Source organism: Leucopleurus acutus (genome assembly GCF_964270905.1).
Source record: "Leucopleurus acutus genome assembly, chromosome: 13".
Taxonomy (NCBI): domain Eukaryota; kingdom Metazoa; phylum Chordata; class Mammalia; order Artiodactyla; family Delphinidae; genus Leucopleurus; species Leucopleurus acutus.
This window is the reverse complement of record NC_139155.1, coordinates 16024879-16042388: the sequence shown is the minus strand read 5'-3', so window position 1 is coordinate 16042388 and position 17510 is coordinate 16024879. Positions and strand designations below refer to the sequence as shown.

The following is a 17510-nucleotide window of genomic DNA, read 5'->3' as shown; positions in this document are numbered from 1 at the left end:
GGAGGCATTGAGAATGTAAAATAAACGAGGATACCTGTTCAGTGATTTGAGACTGGCCTTCCTTTTAAGGAACCAGCCCTGCTGGCAGAGCCAGGCCATCGTGAACAAGAGTTAAAAGCCCATCTGTCCATTTGTACTTTTGTATACGCAGCTCAACTTACCATGTGTTGGGATGAATAGGGCAACCTGATATTTTCAGGATAATAACCTCTTTACCAGGTTCTAGACTCTGTTTCATTTAGATCATGGAATGTTAGAACTGATACATCTTTAGTTCAGCCTCCTTTACAGACAAGGAAAGTGAGAGGCAGAGGAGGACAGTAATTTGCTTTAGGTTTCCCGGAATGCCGCGTGCAGCGGACGAGCACTTACAGGGTCCGCATCTGGCACTGTTGGGGCGCAGTGAGCCCGCTATTGGGGGTTCTGCTCAGGACACTGGAGAGCTGTCTGCCAGGTGGGCTCCAGGGCAGTAATCCTCCATGTGGTCACTGGACGGGCAGCGGCAGAGCCAGCCTCTGGGTATCCGTTCTCAGAGATCCAAAATCTCAGGAGGGGGGCCTGGTGCATCGTTCTATCAAAGCCTCCAAGTGACTCTGAAGCACGTGCAAGTTCGACAAACACCGCTCCAGGGAAGCAGCTCTGTTGAGCAACCTCTCACCTGAAAATCCCTGGCCTGTTTCCTGTCCCTTTGCAGAATTAGCAAAACACAGAGAACAAGGGTAACTTTGTCCAAAAGCCTTTGGAAGCTCCCGTGCACACAGAGGAACAGAGTAAGGACCACAGGCTCCGGTGGAGTCAGGTGATCAGGGCTGCCACTTCGTGCCCTGCAGGTTGGAAGTCACAGCTTCTGTGACTGCCCGTTCCTTGAACGGTAGAACAACAATGACCCCGTCACCTGTGGTTGCTGTGAGGCATGAAGGAAATAACCCCTGGAGGTTCGCAGAGCAGCGCCTGGCAGGCGGCAGGTGCCCCATAAATGTTAATATCATCGTCATGGTTGGTATCGCTGCTTATTAAGTTCCCTACAAAATTTCAGATGGGGGGAGGGCTCTCTGCACCATCCTCTGGAAAGAACTTCCAGAGAGTTTGAAGACAAATAATTGTGTGTGCAGACCTGGCACATGTCGTCTATTCTGAATTGGGGTTCATCTAGCCTGCTGCGGTACAGGATACAGTAACATCAAACGTGGAGCTAAAACAATCTTGAATAGGCTACATGAATAATTCGTTCAGAAATCTGGGTGGACATCTCTGACTTGGCATGTTCTCTGTCCTCTCCACTCATGATGTGGTGTCTCTGAGTACGAGCATGACCATGTTAAGTGAGGCATCGCTTAACATTCTGCTCCAACTCGTTCAGATTTCAGAGGTGCAATATTATTGACTAGCCACAGGGGGTCGCGTAGCTCTAATTTTTACTGACGTTGAGCAGGCTATACCTCGTAAGCGTTAGAAACAGAATTCCTGAGATGCCATCTTAGTAATATTTAACCAACTTAGGAAAACTAAAGAATGTTCTCGACGTATTTCATATGGGCAGTCACCAAGCACATTTGGTTTTAAAAGTTGATCGTGCACATCTGTGCCCTGGCGGTAGTGCTCAGCCCTGGTGGCACATTACCACCACTAGGAACAGTGGCGGGGGTGAGGGTTTAAAATTCTTGCCAACCATGCCGCATGCCACCCATCTGGGGGTCACAACAAGGGAACGCTGTCAGCCTTTTTAAAGCTCCCCAGGTTGACGACGGCTGATCTATGGATTAGTGGAGCTTGAAAGTTACATGAAACACCTGGCCTTCCCTGAAATAACTGATGTTGGGGGTCAAGGTCACTTTATCAGAAAAGAAACAAAAGTTGAAAAACAGAGACCAGAAAGCTAATTACTACGGAGCCAACATATCCTTAATTTGTCTCCGCGTCAGTGCTACAGACGCCCTGGGGTGCCTACACTGGCTCCAGACATATATTTGCAAAGACAAAAACAAAATGGAAGTGATGGAGAGTGCCCTTCACGCCCACTGGCCAGACGGCTTGTGTCCCCACACCCGTGGGCACATGACCACCTTTCCACGGGCAGAGGCCGTTCTGAGGCCAGCCCTGCTGCTGTCCACTCACTTCCTGAATGAGATGACATTGTGTTCGATTTAAAATTCCTGACTGGAAGGTTACAGACACCAGTCAATGCAAAGTTAAAAAAAAAAAAAAAAAAAGGGAGGGGAGGGGGATTTAGACCACGTGTGCTTGTACTCCATCATCATTATCTCTTCTTGAAAAAAATGACTGTGATGAAATATTGGGCTTATTAATTAATCTAAAACGGATGAAACTGCGTGGCTGCCTCTGATGTTCCAGATGCAGGGCTGGTCCAGCCCCCTAACTCTCCTTACTGTTGAGCTGAATATCTGGATGTTAATTATTCATCTTTTAGATACTGTAGGGAAAGTTCTCAGTTTAGAAGGTGCTGAGCTGGGCATGCCTTCAAGTCCTGACACTCGCCTAGATAAAGGACAAAGAAATGAAAACTGCACGGGGACTCATGGGGCTGGTAGGACTTCGGCCACTTTTGCTGATGCTAAATTCACACCAAATTGTGAAAAAGATTTGTGATGGGAAAAGGGTCTTTAGAGCTCACCTAATCCAACACCTTTGTGTCTACAGAGGAGGAAACAGATCCGGAGAGCTGCCCAATGACACCCAGCTGGTAGATACTGAAGCGGCTCTCTGGTTACCAGCTCTCCTACCTTCCAAACCAAGGAACTTTCCGTTGCATCACAGCTGCTGCAGAGATGAATCCAGGACGCTTGCTTTTGTTGCCCGAATCATCAAAACCAGCCCCCCATCTTCTCAGGGGCCCATCACTTAAGTACTGATTCTAACGTTCAAGGCATAGAACGTGCCTGTCCTTTCCCATAATTTTAATTATGGGTACGAATTACTCCCCTCAGTCCCTAACCCCCGACGCCCTCGGTTACCGGTGTTGGAATGTTTTTCTTAATAAAACACTAAAACCAAACGTGAGTCCTCTGTGCCTGTGTGGTGAATTCAGGAGAGACCAGTCACTGAAAATTAAATACTGAGAAATTCTAGAACGCTGCTGCTGCGGGCGCGGCACTTGGGATACAATAGAAACAGTGGGACTGTTTCAGTTTTTAAAACTATGTGGGGACTTCCCTGGCGGTCCAGTGGTGAAGACTCCACGCTTCCACTGCAGGGGCCGTGGGTTCCATCCCCAGTGGGGGGAACTAAGGTCCCACATGCCTCGCAGCACGGCACCCCCCCACCCCCCAAAAAAAAATCCCAAACTAAGTGAGTTGTGGTGTTACAAGAAAGCTCAGCCTTATAACCACTAGACGTTCTTACTGATTAAACAGAAGGACATTGCCCATTTAAATCACTGTAAGCAGGAACAAACTCTCTCTTCGGAGGGCAGAATGGCCTGTTTTCACTCATTAGATGCTCTGTAGCCGACAGCCAACAGCTCCCCGCCTCTGGCTTTGGCTGCTTCCTCTGGCGATGACAACATCCTCGCCTGAAAGTCGACCAGATGACTTACCGACTTTGGGCCCCAGGGCTCAGCTCTTTGATGCTAATAAGTTAGAACTTTCCAAACTGTTTTTTTTTTTTCAGGACACCGTCATCTGTGAGATGCTTATAAGTGTTTCTTCAGAAAATAATTTTGGGAAGTGCAGGTTTCATCAAAATGAACATCTTTTAATGGCAACCTCAGAGCTTTCAACGCACTCACAGTATGAATCCCTGCAGAAGTTGGTGCTCTAATGCATTCTCCCCCGAACACCTGAACCCAGAACCTTTCAAACAAAGAAAGGCTAATTAACACCTCCCAGGACCCCAAAGTCCTATAGATGACAACATGGGGAAATGCTGTAATAAATGGTTGATAAAATATGTCTTTAAATGACAGTAATAGTACAGAAGGTACAAAACCAATTAATAATTAAGTATGCTCAGATTTTTTTTACTGAATTCTTAGCCTTAGAAGTCAAAATGGTTATCACTTAAATTCTTGACCTCTTATACTGAAAATTTTGTGTGTTTGGACATTTTTTAAAGAAGTACAATTCATCTCTCAGGAAAGGAAACAGAGGAGTGTGGTCCCAGGACCGACTCAGCACAAGAGACTGCTAATATCAAAGCTTCAGTGGGAACTTCCCATGCCCTGGCCCTTGGGCTGGGCTCCTTTCTGGGTCCACACTGCCCAAGAGCGAGGCAGGGGGTGAGCATGTCCCACCAAGGCCCTACCTTGTGACTGCCTCTGGCTCAGACCCATTCCTGGGGTACCACAGTAAGCAGGGTGACTTCAGAGGGATGAGGCTGGGAAAACTAGGAATTAGTGCAAGAGGTAGAGGCCACCTGAGACCAAAGAACAAGTAGATCCAGTGTATAAAATCTTCCCCTAGGCTCTGGAAATTCCATCCGACTCCTGTGGTCTCTGCTAGTTAAGGTTGGATCTCTGAGCAGACCACTTTTCCCCACCAGGTGGGAGGTGCTCACAGGTGGCCCGCTTCCTACAATTTAGAGATCCCTACCGTCTAACCCCACCCTGATACTCAGCAGTTGTTGCTGCCACCTCTGTGGTTTCCTCTAGATTGGGTTGCTCAAGGCTGCCCTTCACGCCCAGGTAAACGGGATTTCACCTGAATAGAAATATAAGGCAAAGACACAACAGGGTTACGAGGTTGAGGACCCCTCGGCCCAAGCCCAGGGGCTCCCTGGCTTGGAGCACAGCTGGAAATCCAATTCCAAAACGAAAAATTAGAAAGCCGCTTTCTCCTTGCTAACTCTCAAGTCAGCCCATCAGTAATATATCAGCGGCTAAAAATCTGCACCTCATTTCTCAGTGAGATTCTTCCTTTCAACGAAGGACATAATCTAAGAGGTAAGTTACACATCCCCCTCCCCCAAACCTTCTCCACCATGGGACAAAAGTGAAGTGATTTTAATTCTGAGTAATAATTAAAAAGTGGTCTGAAAAAATGTTTTGAAAATGTCTGAAAAATGCCCCAAAGACCGATTACCCCTGCTTTTAAGCACCTCTGGGCGCCCAGGTCCCACATGCTTCAGGCTTTAAAGAGTGTCACACTAAGCTCTCTGAGTCATTCCAATGACCCCAAGCTGCCCAAGCCGGAGCTGACTGCAAGCAGACCTTTCGCGTTACTTCTAATGCATGGTGGCTTCCTCATGACTCAACCCGCTTGCTCTTCAGGATTTGCTTTGTAGTTTTTCCATGTGAGACAGCTGGTCCCCAGCTGTTTGCTGTCCTCAGCTGATGGCAAGGGCCTTCCACCCTTTTGTGAATCTCGGGTTACACGGAAGAACCGCGACCTCTTGAGCGCCCAGCACTTCTGCTCCTTCCATTCCCCTGCATTTCTTGGTAGAGATGATCTGCCCTGGGAGCCCCTCGCCACCCAGAGATGGCCCAGGCCCAGCTAACCGCTCCCAGCAGACGACAGCGTTCCTGCCACTTTCCCCTCCCGAGGAGTCAGAGCCGAACTCTGAGCTCGGCAGCTTCCTGGCTACAAGGGTTGGAGATTCAGGAATGCCCTTTCCTTCCTCCCTCCCTCCCCTCCACACTTAAATAAGGCAATGACCCAACATTCCAGCTGATCACATCCCTAAGTGATCAGACATCTTGGTGGAATCTGGTCAAAATAATATAAAGCAGCTTCTCAAACTCTGCAAAGAGAGGCCAGCTTCTAAAAGTCCTCCACGTCAGGGTGGACTGGGCTTGCTAAATACAATAAAAATGAACGACTGCAAAGTGCTTCTCAACACTCTCAACTTCTGGTTTTTTTTAACCTGAACATGAACCAAATAACAGCTCACAGGCAGGCGCGGGGCCACAGACTATACTTTCAGTAGCGCTGAAATGGATTGCTGCGTTACACAGAAGTGTTTCATGTTTCTATTCAGCCCCCCCCCTTTTTTTTTCCTTGAGAGAACCCAGTGTTTCTGGCCTCATCTCTGCTCCTCCTTGTTTGATCTCAGTTCGTAACTAAGTTGCACCGATCTGTCCATGAGCACACCACACCTCCGTGCTTGGTGCAGAGCTCCCAGCACAAAACCAGCCGCACGCCTTGCTGCTAGCAGGCAGCTCTTTCACTAGTTCTCTAGGGGTTTGACCTTCTACCTTTCTCTTACCCAGATCCCCCCTACCATTCCTACAAATGCCCCTTCCTGCCCATTGCTTCCTGAGGAAGCCTACTGGGTTTCCAAGTGCCTGCCTGCCCATCCCTCCCGTCCCTCCCTCCAATTAGGGGGATAATTTTACTTGCCCTACTCACCAGTGTCGTTGGGGTATTTGTCTCCCTTGGTGCACGTCCTCCCATCATCCTCCTGGACGTAGCCCTCCCGGCACTCACAGCGGTAGCTGCCCAAGGTGTTGATGCAGATGTGCGCACACGGCGTCTCGCTGCTGGTGGCGCACTCGTCGATATCTGGGTTTGAACCAAACGCAGAGAACACTAAGACAGTTTCAGAGAGATCACGTCCAACACAACAGGCGACCTTAGGCTTGGCCCTTCTGTTAATGTCTGCAAAGGACACTCTGCCAGACCTCTGTCACTGAAGCCTGGAACAAAGCAGGAAGCTAAAGATGTGGGCCATTCGTGACAAGAGCACTTCAGGCAGTGTCACCATGGTTACAAACTGATCAGTGATGGGGTTCCTGGTTGTGGCTTTGCCACCACCAATTCTCGTGGCTTGGTGCAAGTACTGCTAGCCTCCAAAGTTCTCACTATAGAACATGGCGGTGAAGCCTGCCCTAAATACTTCTGCAGGGCTCCCTGGAAGAGGAAATGAGATAACAGATGGCAACACATTTTGGAAAACGACTATCGTAGAAATGATTTCCTGCAAAGACCCTAGTGTGCCGAGGGTTTTTATGTTCCCTTTACAACCAGAGGTTCCTAACAGCATGGTGGTGACCCAAGGCCACTAGGAACGGCTCCTTCTCAGTTAGGAGACGTGATGATACCTGGGAAAAGGCACTTCTGATAAAAGAAAATAGTCATAATGGGTCTAATGGAGAGCGTTTTCCCCAGGAAATTTCAGCCCCATCCATGACCCAAACAGACCCCTCCTGAGTGGTGGAAATGAGCCACGGCACCATCAAACAAGTAACCAGAGAAAGTCCACGTGAACTGCGCACATCACAGACTTGCCCCCCTACTGAACGGGTGGAAACAAAGCCATTTCCCAGCAGGGGAAGAGAAGGAGGCCCAAACCCATTTCCCGCTCACTGGCTGAAGATACTGGGTGGCGGCCAGGACACACAGCCCCAGACTGTGCACATGTGGCCAGCGGACGGAGCCCAACCTTGCGCTCCAGGATGCCGACAACGTCCCAGCCACTCCCTGGACAAGCTGCCTGGGACCCACCCCGGCAGGCCTGTGTGCCCACGAGGGGCATGTGGTCATCTGGATGTTCCCTGGCAGTTCATACTACGTCACCCGTAAGCTAAGCTGTCACAGCTGCCGCCTCCTCTGCAATTCCCCAGGCTGACTATGTCTGTCCACGCGCCCCTGCCTTCAACCTAAGGGCAAGGCTGCCTCTACTGTCCACAGGGGGAAGGACAAGGTTGAAAGGAGAGAGAAACAGGTGGGACTCTTAACAGACTGCTAGTGTTGCTGGTCCCCAAGCCCCCCAAAGAAAAGAAATGGGTACCAGAGCTACCGCAACTGAAATCAGAGCCCTGGCACCTGGGACCTCGGATCGTGGTACACACGGGTTTACGGTGCTCTCTGCAGGAGAGCCCATGGGTCCCCCTCCGTTTGCTTGGTGGTCTCAATTCCATTCCTGTTCAGTGGGGGGCGCCATGCCAGGGGCCACTGGGGAGAAACCAGGAGAGCTAACACCTAGAACCTCTCTTAACCTCTCCAGAGCCCCCCTGGGACGGAGAAGGGGGCTGCTCATCACAGATGCCTCTGCAGTCTCCTAAGTTCATCTTTGAGTTCATCCTCAAACTGCACGTGCATCTGTGCATATGCAGATTTCTGCATCCACCCTCAGAGTCTCGAGGGGAGGCCAGGAACCTTTTTTTTTTTTTTTTTAAGCCATAAGCCCAGATGTTTCTGAGACAGTTTAGACATGCACTGACCACACTTTGATACAAGCAGTTCCAGGGTCCAATGACCATAAACCTGCCTCAGACACCCAAGGAGTGCAGGGCTGGGAAGCCTAGTGAGTGAGGGGGGAGGGAGCAAGCTGGTGGCGATGCATGATGCTGGCTTTGCTCAGCTGTGCCCCGGGGGCTGGCGTCAGCTCCCTGAGTCATTTCCAGCCTGTCTGCCATACAGACACCTCCTCTTTCCCAGTCTCTCTTCCAGGTCATCTTCTGAGAGGAGGCTTATTCTTGTTTCGTTCTTCCTGCATTTTCACATTTCTGCCCCCTTACATTCTGTTTCACCTTATTCTAGTTTTCACTTGGTAATATTCCCCTTCTCCTGCTCTTATATCTCACTGCCAGTTAGGATCTGACTGGTACCCACTCCCTGAAGAATCCCTTGGTCATCGTTTGTTTTAATAATCATGGTGAAAGGTAGTGACCCCTAGAATAGTACCAACCCAACTCCATCCAACAAGCATCAGGATGTAAGGGGAGGCATCCAAGTGGCTCCTGAGAGCTGGTCCCCACTGATGAAGAATGTTCCAAAGAATCATCAGAATCTGGCACATCCTCAGGACCCAAGAAATAACGCGCATCACCAACGCACCCAGACAGTACGGCTTCTCCCGCCTCCGGTGCCTCTCCCGGTCATATCGGTATCCTGGGTAACAAGTACACAGCACTCGGCCGAAGTTATCTGTGCACTGCTGTTCACAGGGAGCCTCAGCACATACATCATAATCTGAAAAAGAAAAGTGTGAACTCAAAACCACCACAGTCATTCACTAGATGGAGGCGGGGCCCACCCAGCCCTGGTCGGGAACAGACAGTCTAGGCTGCACTCCGCTCAAGGGGAACGGTGGTGTGACCAGCTATGTGCAGAGGGAATTAACTCTTCAGGCCACGGGGCATCTTGCAGGAGGGCTGCAATGGTAACTGAGTGCTCAGAATCTCAATGGTTAAATGGAAATATCACTTGTGATACTCCCTGGGTCACCTCACCATCCTTATTTTTTTCTTTCTATAAGAGCATCACTACGAACTTTAACAGTGTATTGATTGGCACAATCTATGTAAGAAGAGTGTGCTTACCATGTAAAAGTAACCTCAAATGAATTCATCTAGCGCAAAGACCTTCAAACCAAAGTATGCAATCCCTGCGGTAAAAGGAGATTGTCCTGTGGGTACTTGGACACATAAATTCAGGAGGGTCAACTTACAGATATTAAACTTTCATGTTTATTCTTTCTAAAAACTGATCTACTTGAGGATTTCCACCATGATCAAGAGTCACTGTATTTCTCTTTTGCTGCCTTTCCTTTTTTCATTTTAAATAGAACACCTTTATTAAAATATAATCCACATAGCACAAAATTTACCCTTTTATAGTGTGCAATTCAGTAGCTAATTTTTGTCATTCATCCAGAGAGCAAAGAAGCTTTAGGTGGCCAGGCTCTGCTGAATTACCTGGGGGCCTGTTTCCTCTTTTTCACCAACTGCTGGAGAGACAAGGAATTCCTTCCAGCTGAATAGTGAACAGCCAGCCCTGGCTATGGGCACTGGCGTCCTAACGTGAGGGGCGGGGCGGTGCTGGAAGTCAGGCAGGCTGGGAGGAGCCTGAGGGAGGTTGACTGATGTCTCTGTGCTGTAGGCATGCAGATGGGGTGGGGGAGGGTCGATTCTGCATGGTGAGCAGCGTCTGGGTAAGGCAGAATGGCCAGGGATCTCGTGCCAGCTCTAAGTCTGTGCAAATTGGGGTGGACGCTCTATTTGTCGAGAACCAGGGCATCTCCTCTTTTCTCAGTCCTTACAAACCAACTAATATTTAACGAGCCTCTGAAGGGACTTTGGCTCTAAGTCAGGAGGCTCAGGCTGAACATTTACTTCCAGACTAGACCCAGCATCTCATTAATCACTGCACTGTCTCCCCCAGGTGCTGACAGATAAACTATCGCTGGAAACAGAGTGAGCCTGGCTTTGCTCTGCCACATGTGAAAGTGGAATGGGTGGGCTGTCAGCCCCCCATGTGGGTGGGGTCAGCGAGACAAGGATCACACCAATCTCAGGACGACCTGGAAGGCGGCCCTTGCTAAATACTCCTCCCCACAGATGGGATTCCAGGCCTGCGCTTCCTGCGCGTGTCCCTGGTCAAATGCATTTTCTTCACTGAGGCATCACCTCTAGGCAGCCCATGTTCTGTGCTCTTTTTGCTCAAGAGCAAGGTCTCAGCCGTGATTGGCTGTGGGCTGCCCTGCTCGGCCAGCTGTACCCGTCCGTCCAGCAGCTCCCAGGGAGGGAGGGGAGGAAAGGGGCAGAGTCAGGAGTCCCGTGTTGACTGCTATGCTCACTAAGACCTGTGTTGACATATGTGTGTTAATATACGATATTTGTTTTTCTCTTTCTGACATACATGTGGAATCTAGTAAAATGGTCTCCATGATCTTAATCGCAAAGCAGAAATAGAGACAGAGATGTAGAGAACAAACAAATGTAGGGACACCAAGGTGGGGAAAGGGGGGGAAGGGGCTGGGAGGAACTGGGAGATTGGGATTGACATATATACACTATGGACACTATGTATAAAATAGATAACTAATGACAACATACTGTGTAGCACAGGGAACTCTACTTAATGCACTGTGGTGACCTAAATGGGAAGGAAATCCAAAAAAGAGGGGATATGTGTGTATGTATAGCTGATTCATTTTGCTGTACAGCAGAAACTAACACAACATTGTAGAGCAACTATACTCTAATAAAAATTAATTTTAAAAAAGATAGCAAAATGCTAAAAAAAAAAAAAAAAAGGAGAAAGAAAAAGACCTGTTTTGAAAAACAGCGGCCCTGATTTCCTCCTCATTCCAGCTGCCTTGAGGTACCACTTCCAGCTCCTGCGGCTGATTCTTTTATGATTCCCCTCTGCATCTCTAAACAGCCAGCTTGCATTGCTTCCTCCTCCTTTGTGTGCTGAATACTCTCTATGGATTTCCAGTCATGGACGAGACACGTTCAGCTTTATCACGGTTTCCTCAACCACGTCCATGCTTCCTACTCCTGCATTTTGCCCCTGTTGTTACACTGAAATTTTGGTTTTATAAGTCTTCAGTGTTGGCAGCATAATGACAATATAAAAGCTATTTTTTGCTAAGCCTGGAAGTATACTCTAATTCCCTATCCTTTCTTGAAGACCCTTTTGTTTTCCCTGGAATTAAAATAATTATCTAGTACCACATGCACCCAATGTTCATTGCAACACTATTTACAATACCCAAGACATGCAAAGCAGCCTAAATGTCCACCAACAGATGAATGGATAAAGAAGATGCGGTACATGTATACAACGGAATAGTACTCAGCCCCAAAAAGGAGTGAAATAATGCCATTTCCAGCAACATGGATGGACCTAGAGCATATAACACTAAGTGAAATAAGTCAGAGAAAGACAAATATAATCACTTACATCTGGAATCTAAAATATAATACAAATCAGTTTATTTACAAAACAGAAACAGACTCACAGACATAGGAAACAAACTTACGGTTACCAAAGGGGAAAGAGTGGGGGAGGGATAAATTAGTAGTTTGGGATCAACAGATACACACTACTACATATAAAATAGATAAACAACAAGGATTTACTGTATAGCAGAGGGAACTATATTCAATATCTTGTAATAACCTATAATGTAAAAGAATCTGAAAAAAATATATATACAACTGAATCACTTTGCTGTATAGCTGAAGCCAACAATACTGAATATCAACTATACTTCAATGAAAAATTATTATTATTTTGTATATTTGGGGGGGGGTAGTTGTGAACTTTCTCTCTTAGCTTCAAACTTCCACGTCCATGAGCTACTTTGTGACTGGTACCCTGGAAACCACATTTCTGCCTTGTTGGCTGCTGGCTTGTTAAGTACTGAGAACAGGGCTGGGAGAGTGAGCAAGGTGGAAGAGGAGAGAGACTGAGAAAGGTCTTACAGGATTTAAAATTTTGAAGTCACGTGTGCCTGAAAATGTCTTTTCTCAACCCTTATGGCTAGTTAGGGTATATAATTCTAGGTTTGGAAAGCTACCTCAGAATTCTGAAGGAACTGCTCCCCTGTCTTCTAGCTTTCAGTCCTGCTGTGGATAAGTCCTGTAAGATTCTAATTCTTGATCTTTCAAATCTCATTTTTCCCTCTTTGAAAAATGTTAGTATTTTCTTCTTGCCCCAAGGTACTAACATGTCACAATGACGTCTTTATGTGGGACCCCTTCAATTTTTGGTGGGCTCTTTTAATCTAGAAATTCATATCCTTCAATTCTAGAGAATTTTCTTGAATTATATCTTAAATGATTTACTCTCTTCTTCCTCTGTTCTGTGTGGAACTCTTATTTGGATGTTGCATCCCCTGGACTGGTCCTCTAATAATATTCTCATACTTTTCTTCTACTATTTTTTATTTCTTTGATCTTTTGCTCCAGGTCCTGAGAGATTTTCACAATCTCATCTCCCAACCATTTTCCTGTTCTCATTTTATCACACTTTTAATTTCCAAGGATTCTTTATTTCTTCTTTGAATGATCTTTTTTTAATAACACCATGTTCTGGTCCCATGGATGCTATACCATTTTTGTAACTCACTGACACATAAATGGTAGGTACTTTGAAGATTTCGTCTTTCTGTATGGTGTTTTCTCTAAGACTCTTTTTCTTTTTTTCCTGTATGTTTCTTTTGTAGGTTTCCCTCTAATGACTGGTGATCCTTTTCCTGTTTGGACATCTGCTGTAACTGATTCATGGTTAAATACAATAGCTAAAATATAAAAAAAATTATAGCTACATAGAAGCAAAGCTATAAATAAGCTAAATATTGAAGAGAAGGCTATAAAATCAGCTAAATAGAAGCTCTTCGCATGTGGTAGACTTTATAAACACTGGGCTTAATTTTTTTTTTTTAGCATCTTTACTGGAGTATAATTGCTTTACATTGCTGTGTTAGTTGTTGCTGTATAACAAAGTGAATCAGCTATACATATACATATATCCCCATATCCCCTCCCTCTTGCGTCTCCCTCCCACCCTCCCTATCCCACCCCTCTAGGTGGTCACAAAGCACAGAGCTGATCTCCCTGTGCTATGTGGCTGCTTCCCACTAGCTATCTATTTTACATCGGTAGTGTATATATGTCCATGCTACTCTCTCACTTCATCCCAGCCTCCCCTTCCCCCTCCCCGTGTCCTCAAGTCCATTCTCTACATCTGAGTCTTTATTCCTGTCCTGCCCCTAGGTTCATCAGAACCCCTTTTTTTTTTAGATTCCATATATATGTGTTAGCATACGGTATTTGTTTTTCTCTTTCTGACTTACTTCACTCCATATGACAGAGGCTCTAGGTCCATCCACCTCACTACAAATAACTCAATTTCGTTTCTTTTCATGGCTGAGTAATATTCCATTGTATATATGTGCCACATCTTCTTTATCCATTCATCTGTCGATGGACACTTAGGTTGCTTCCCTGTCCTGGCTACTGTAAATAGCCTGGGCTTCATTTAAGTGATTTGCCTGGTGCATTTCAATGTCAGCTTCTTTAGGACTTTTTTTTTTTTTTTTTTGCGGGTCGCAGGCCTCTCACTGTTGCGGCCTCTCCCATTGCAGAGCACAGGCTCCGGACGCGCAGTCTCAGTGGCCATGGCTCACAGGCCCAGCCGCTCCGCGGCATGTGGGATCCTCCCGGACCGGGGCACGAACCCGTGTCCCCTGCATCGGCAGGTGGACTCTCAACCACTGCGCCACCAGGGAAGCCCCAACTTTCCATTTTTGATGGTTTTCCAGAGACCACCAGCTTCCTACTCTGTACCTTTTCCCTCTACAGTTTCTCTGTTTTCACCTGTCCTATTTCTCTTGGCACCATTCTAACTCAGATCTTCAGAACCTCCCTTGTAAATCCTCATCTCAAGATTCTTCCCTCCTAAGTCCACTCTATGTAACACCGTCAGACCAGTAATATTCTGAAAGTATACCTCTGTGAGTGTCACCGCCTTGCTCACAAAGCCTGTAAATTCTATGCTCATCAACATTAAATATAAATGGCTCACTCTTGCATTTGAGGTCTGGTGTTCTATCCCTGAGACTACGCTTCCAACCTTAAGACTCATTTATGAATTCCTTACAATTTGATAAGGAATACACTCTTTTCCCCATCATCCCTTATCACATCCATGGCTTACTGTTACGTTTTTGTTTATTCTGTTTTCGCCCTTTATAATGTCCAATCTACTCCTCCACTCTTACTCTCAGCATTTTATTACCGTTGATACCCTATCTAGTTTCTCAAGTCTCAATGCAAACGTCACTGTTTTAAGAAGACTTCCTTGAAGTCCTCAACAGAGTTTAGTTTCTGCATCCCACCAATCCCCACAGGACTCGATCCTGCTCTGCCATATTTGCTGAATGCCTACTCTGTGCCAGGCTCTATTCTAGGAGGCATGAAGTGGTATGATGAAGAGCACAGGGTCTGGAGCCAACCCTCCCCACTCTGCCACTCTCTCTGTGATCCTGAGGTCTTTAAGACTCAACTTCCTTACCTGTAAAATAGGGAGAACAATAAGATCAGCTTCACGGTGCTTTTAGGAAGATTAAATTGGATGATACATTAAGCACAGTGCCTGACACCTAGTCAAAGCCTGACCTGCATTTTAGCTTCTTTTACTATTAGTTCTAATGATTGTTTGGATCTCTGAAAGGAACTGTGTCCCCTGGGGCAACCAGCACTGTTCTCTTCCTACAGTTTAAGTACAATTAGTAGTTGCTGAACTAGAACAAATCTGATTACCCTACCCCCTGGGCAATGTAGATAACACTTATGGCAGGGGTTGGCAAACTTTTCCTGTAAAGGGGGCTAGATAATACTTTTTGGCTTTGCAGGGCTTTGTTGAAGCTACTCAAGTCTGCTGTTGCAGGGCAAAAGTCGCCATAGGCAATATTGAAGTGAATGGGTATGTCTGTGCTTCAATAAAGCTTTATTTACAAACCAGGTGGTGGGCCAGATTTGGCTCACAGGCCACAAGTTGCTGACACTTAAACAAATGAGGCAACAACACTTTTAAACTGCAGCTTCTACTCGCTAGCATATTTGTTTAGAAATTCTAGTCTCTTCCTATTATCTGTAATGGCTAATTTTAAGGGATAACTTGGCTAGGCCACAGTACCCAAGTATCTGGCCATTTTTCTAGAATTTTCTGCAGAGATTTTTTTTTTTTTTTTAAATGAGATTAACGTTTAAATCAGTAGACATTGAGTAAAGCAGATTGCCCTCCACACCGTGGGCTGGTCTCCTCCAATCAGTTGAAGGTCTAAATAGAAAAATGATGGCCCTCCATTGATAGGGAATTCTGCCAGCAGATGGCCCTTCAGACTCAAACTGTAACTCTTCCTGAGGTCTGGAGCCTGCTGGCCTACCCTGCAAATTTTGGACGTGCCCGCCTCTACAATCTCGGGAGCTAGTTCCTTAAAATAAATCTCTGTTTCTCTGGAGAATCGTGACCAATACACCATCTTTTCTGAAATCCTACACTTTGCATCCTTGGGTAACAGAAACTTTTATGATGAAAGATACCTTTAGTCATAAACACAAACACACACAAACACACTGACTTATTCCCACAGAGGAAAACAAATCAACTTTAAAAAGTGTTCTAGTGAAAAGCAATAGAACAGAGTTAATTACGGCAAAGCAACTTTCAGCACTTGGGACCACTTTTCCTAGAAATATTCAGTTCTAAGTTACATTAATCTTAGGTGCTGATAACGTCTTACTGTAGGGTGAGGGAGACTGGTTTTAGGCTTAGATGTTTGAAACCACAACACCTATCATTTAAAGAAATTCTAAGCATGTGGTATCCATGTAATGTGTTTTTAATCAGGTTGGGCAAGGTCCTTAACTGGGATCTTAAATTGATGGGCCTAAGCTTCATTATCTTTCTGTATCTGCAAAATTGAAATATAAAGGACTCAGCTGGTGGCTGAGAAAAGCTGGCTTATAACAGAATGCAATTATTTTGACCTCTGTGGTTTTTTTTCCCACCGAGCTCTAACAGAACTATCTGGCAGTGAGAAATTCCGTCTTGGAGAGACCAATATAAACCAACGTATGTGAAGAGATTTCCTAATCAGCCTTCCTAAAGCAGCTTTCCCAGAGTTGACAGCTATGGTTTAACGAACTCTTCTGCAAAAGAAAGCAATAAGTAAGAAGGATTCATTTATCTCTAACTGATAAAGAAACTGCTCCCTATGAGATAATGCAACATAATTAGCTTGGCTGGGCTCCAAGTCCACTAGAGAGACCTGGATTCTTGGCCAACAGTGAAGGAAACTATTTCACATTACCTACTCACCTGTCCCCAGCCCAGCCCTGGGCACACTAATGTCATGCTCTTCCAACAGTTCTTAGTGTTTTCTGTATCAGTGCTCTGCCTGGAATCTTTTACAGTTCTCCTCCTCCTTCTTGTCTAAGTCCTGGGCAGCCTTCCTCATAACCTAGCTCCAAACTCCTCACCTTCTCGAGACCACCTCTGACCGCCCTGGTCTCTGGGACTATGTGCCCCTTCTGCAATATGCATGTCTCTACTGTGCATATTGTAGTTGTTAGTAATAAGAGGAACCACGAGTTATCAAGCACTTCATAAGAGCCAGCCTCTGTTGCAAGTACTTTACATGCGGTAATCCTCTTAAAGCCACCACATGAGTCAAGTACTAACACTTTTTGCAAAAACTAAGGTTTAGAAAGTCACGTGCCCAAGGTCATAGCTAGCAGGATGTGTGTTATGGACTGAATGTTTGTGTCCTCCTGAAATTCATATTTTGAAACCCTAACCCCCAGTGTGATGGTATTAGGTGGGGGCCTTTGGGAGATTATTAGATCACGAGGGTGAAGCCCTCATAAATGGAATTAGTGCCCTTATAAAAGAGACTCCAGAGAGCTCCCTTGCCCTTTCCACCATGTGAAGACACAGCAAGAAGATGGCTGTCTATGAACCAGGAAGCGCTCACCAGACATTGGACTTTCCAGTGCCTCGCTCTTGGACTTCCCAGCCTCCACACAGTCTAATGTATTTTTGTCACAGCAGTGCAAATGGATTACAGCAACATGGAAGCATGATTATAATCCAGGTCTCTCTGATTCCATGCCATCCACATGCTGTCTCCCAGCTTGAGGGCTGGGCCCACGTCTTACAACACTCTGTCTCTTCAGTGCTGGGCTGAGCAGTGTTTGCTGATGATCAAGGGGCTTCACGTTTAGCAGATGAAAAGCAGGTAGAGAGGTTGGGGAAGATGGCTGTGTTCTAACTGTGCATGAAATACTGACTAGGGAATTATAGCCTCTACAACACAAA

General features: G+C 46.2%; 1 protein-coding gene across 4 annotated transcripts in view; it reads right to left on the bottom strand.

Moving 5' to 3' along the window:
- Positions 1-17510, bottom strand: part of CCBE1 (collagen and calcium binding EGF domains 1) — a 233640-nt gene that overhangs the window by 25292 nt on the left and 190838 nt on the right. For all 4 annotated transcript variants that reach the window (XM_082853623.1, XM_082853625.1, XM_082853624.1 and 1 more), the window contains 2 exons: positions 8733-8867; positions 6303-6455 (listed from right to left, as the gene is read on the bottom strand). In XM_082853623.1, coding sequence (XP_082709749.1) covers positions 6303-6455; positions 8733-8867 — 288 coding nt within the window. The remainder of the gene's footprint in view (positions 1-6302; positions 6456-8732; positions 8868-17510) is intronic.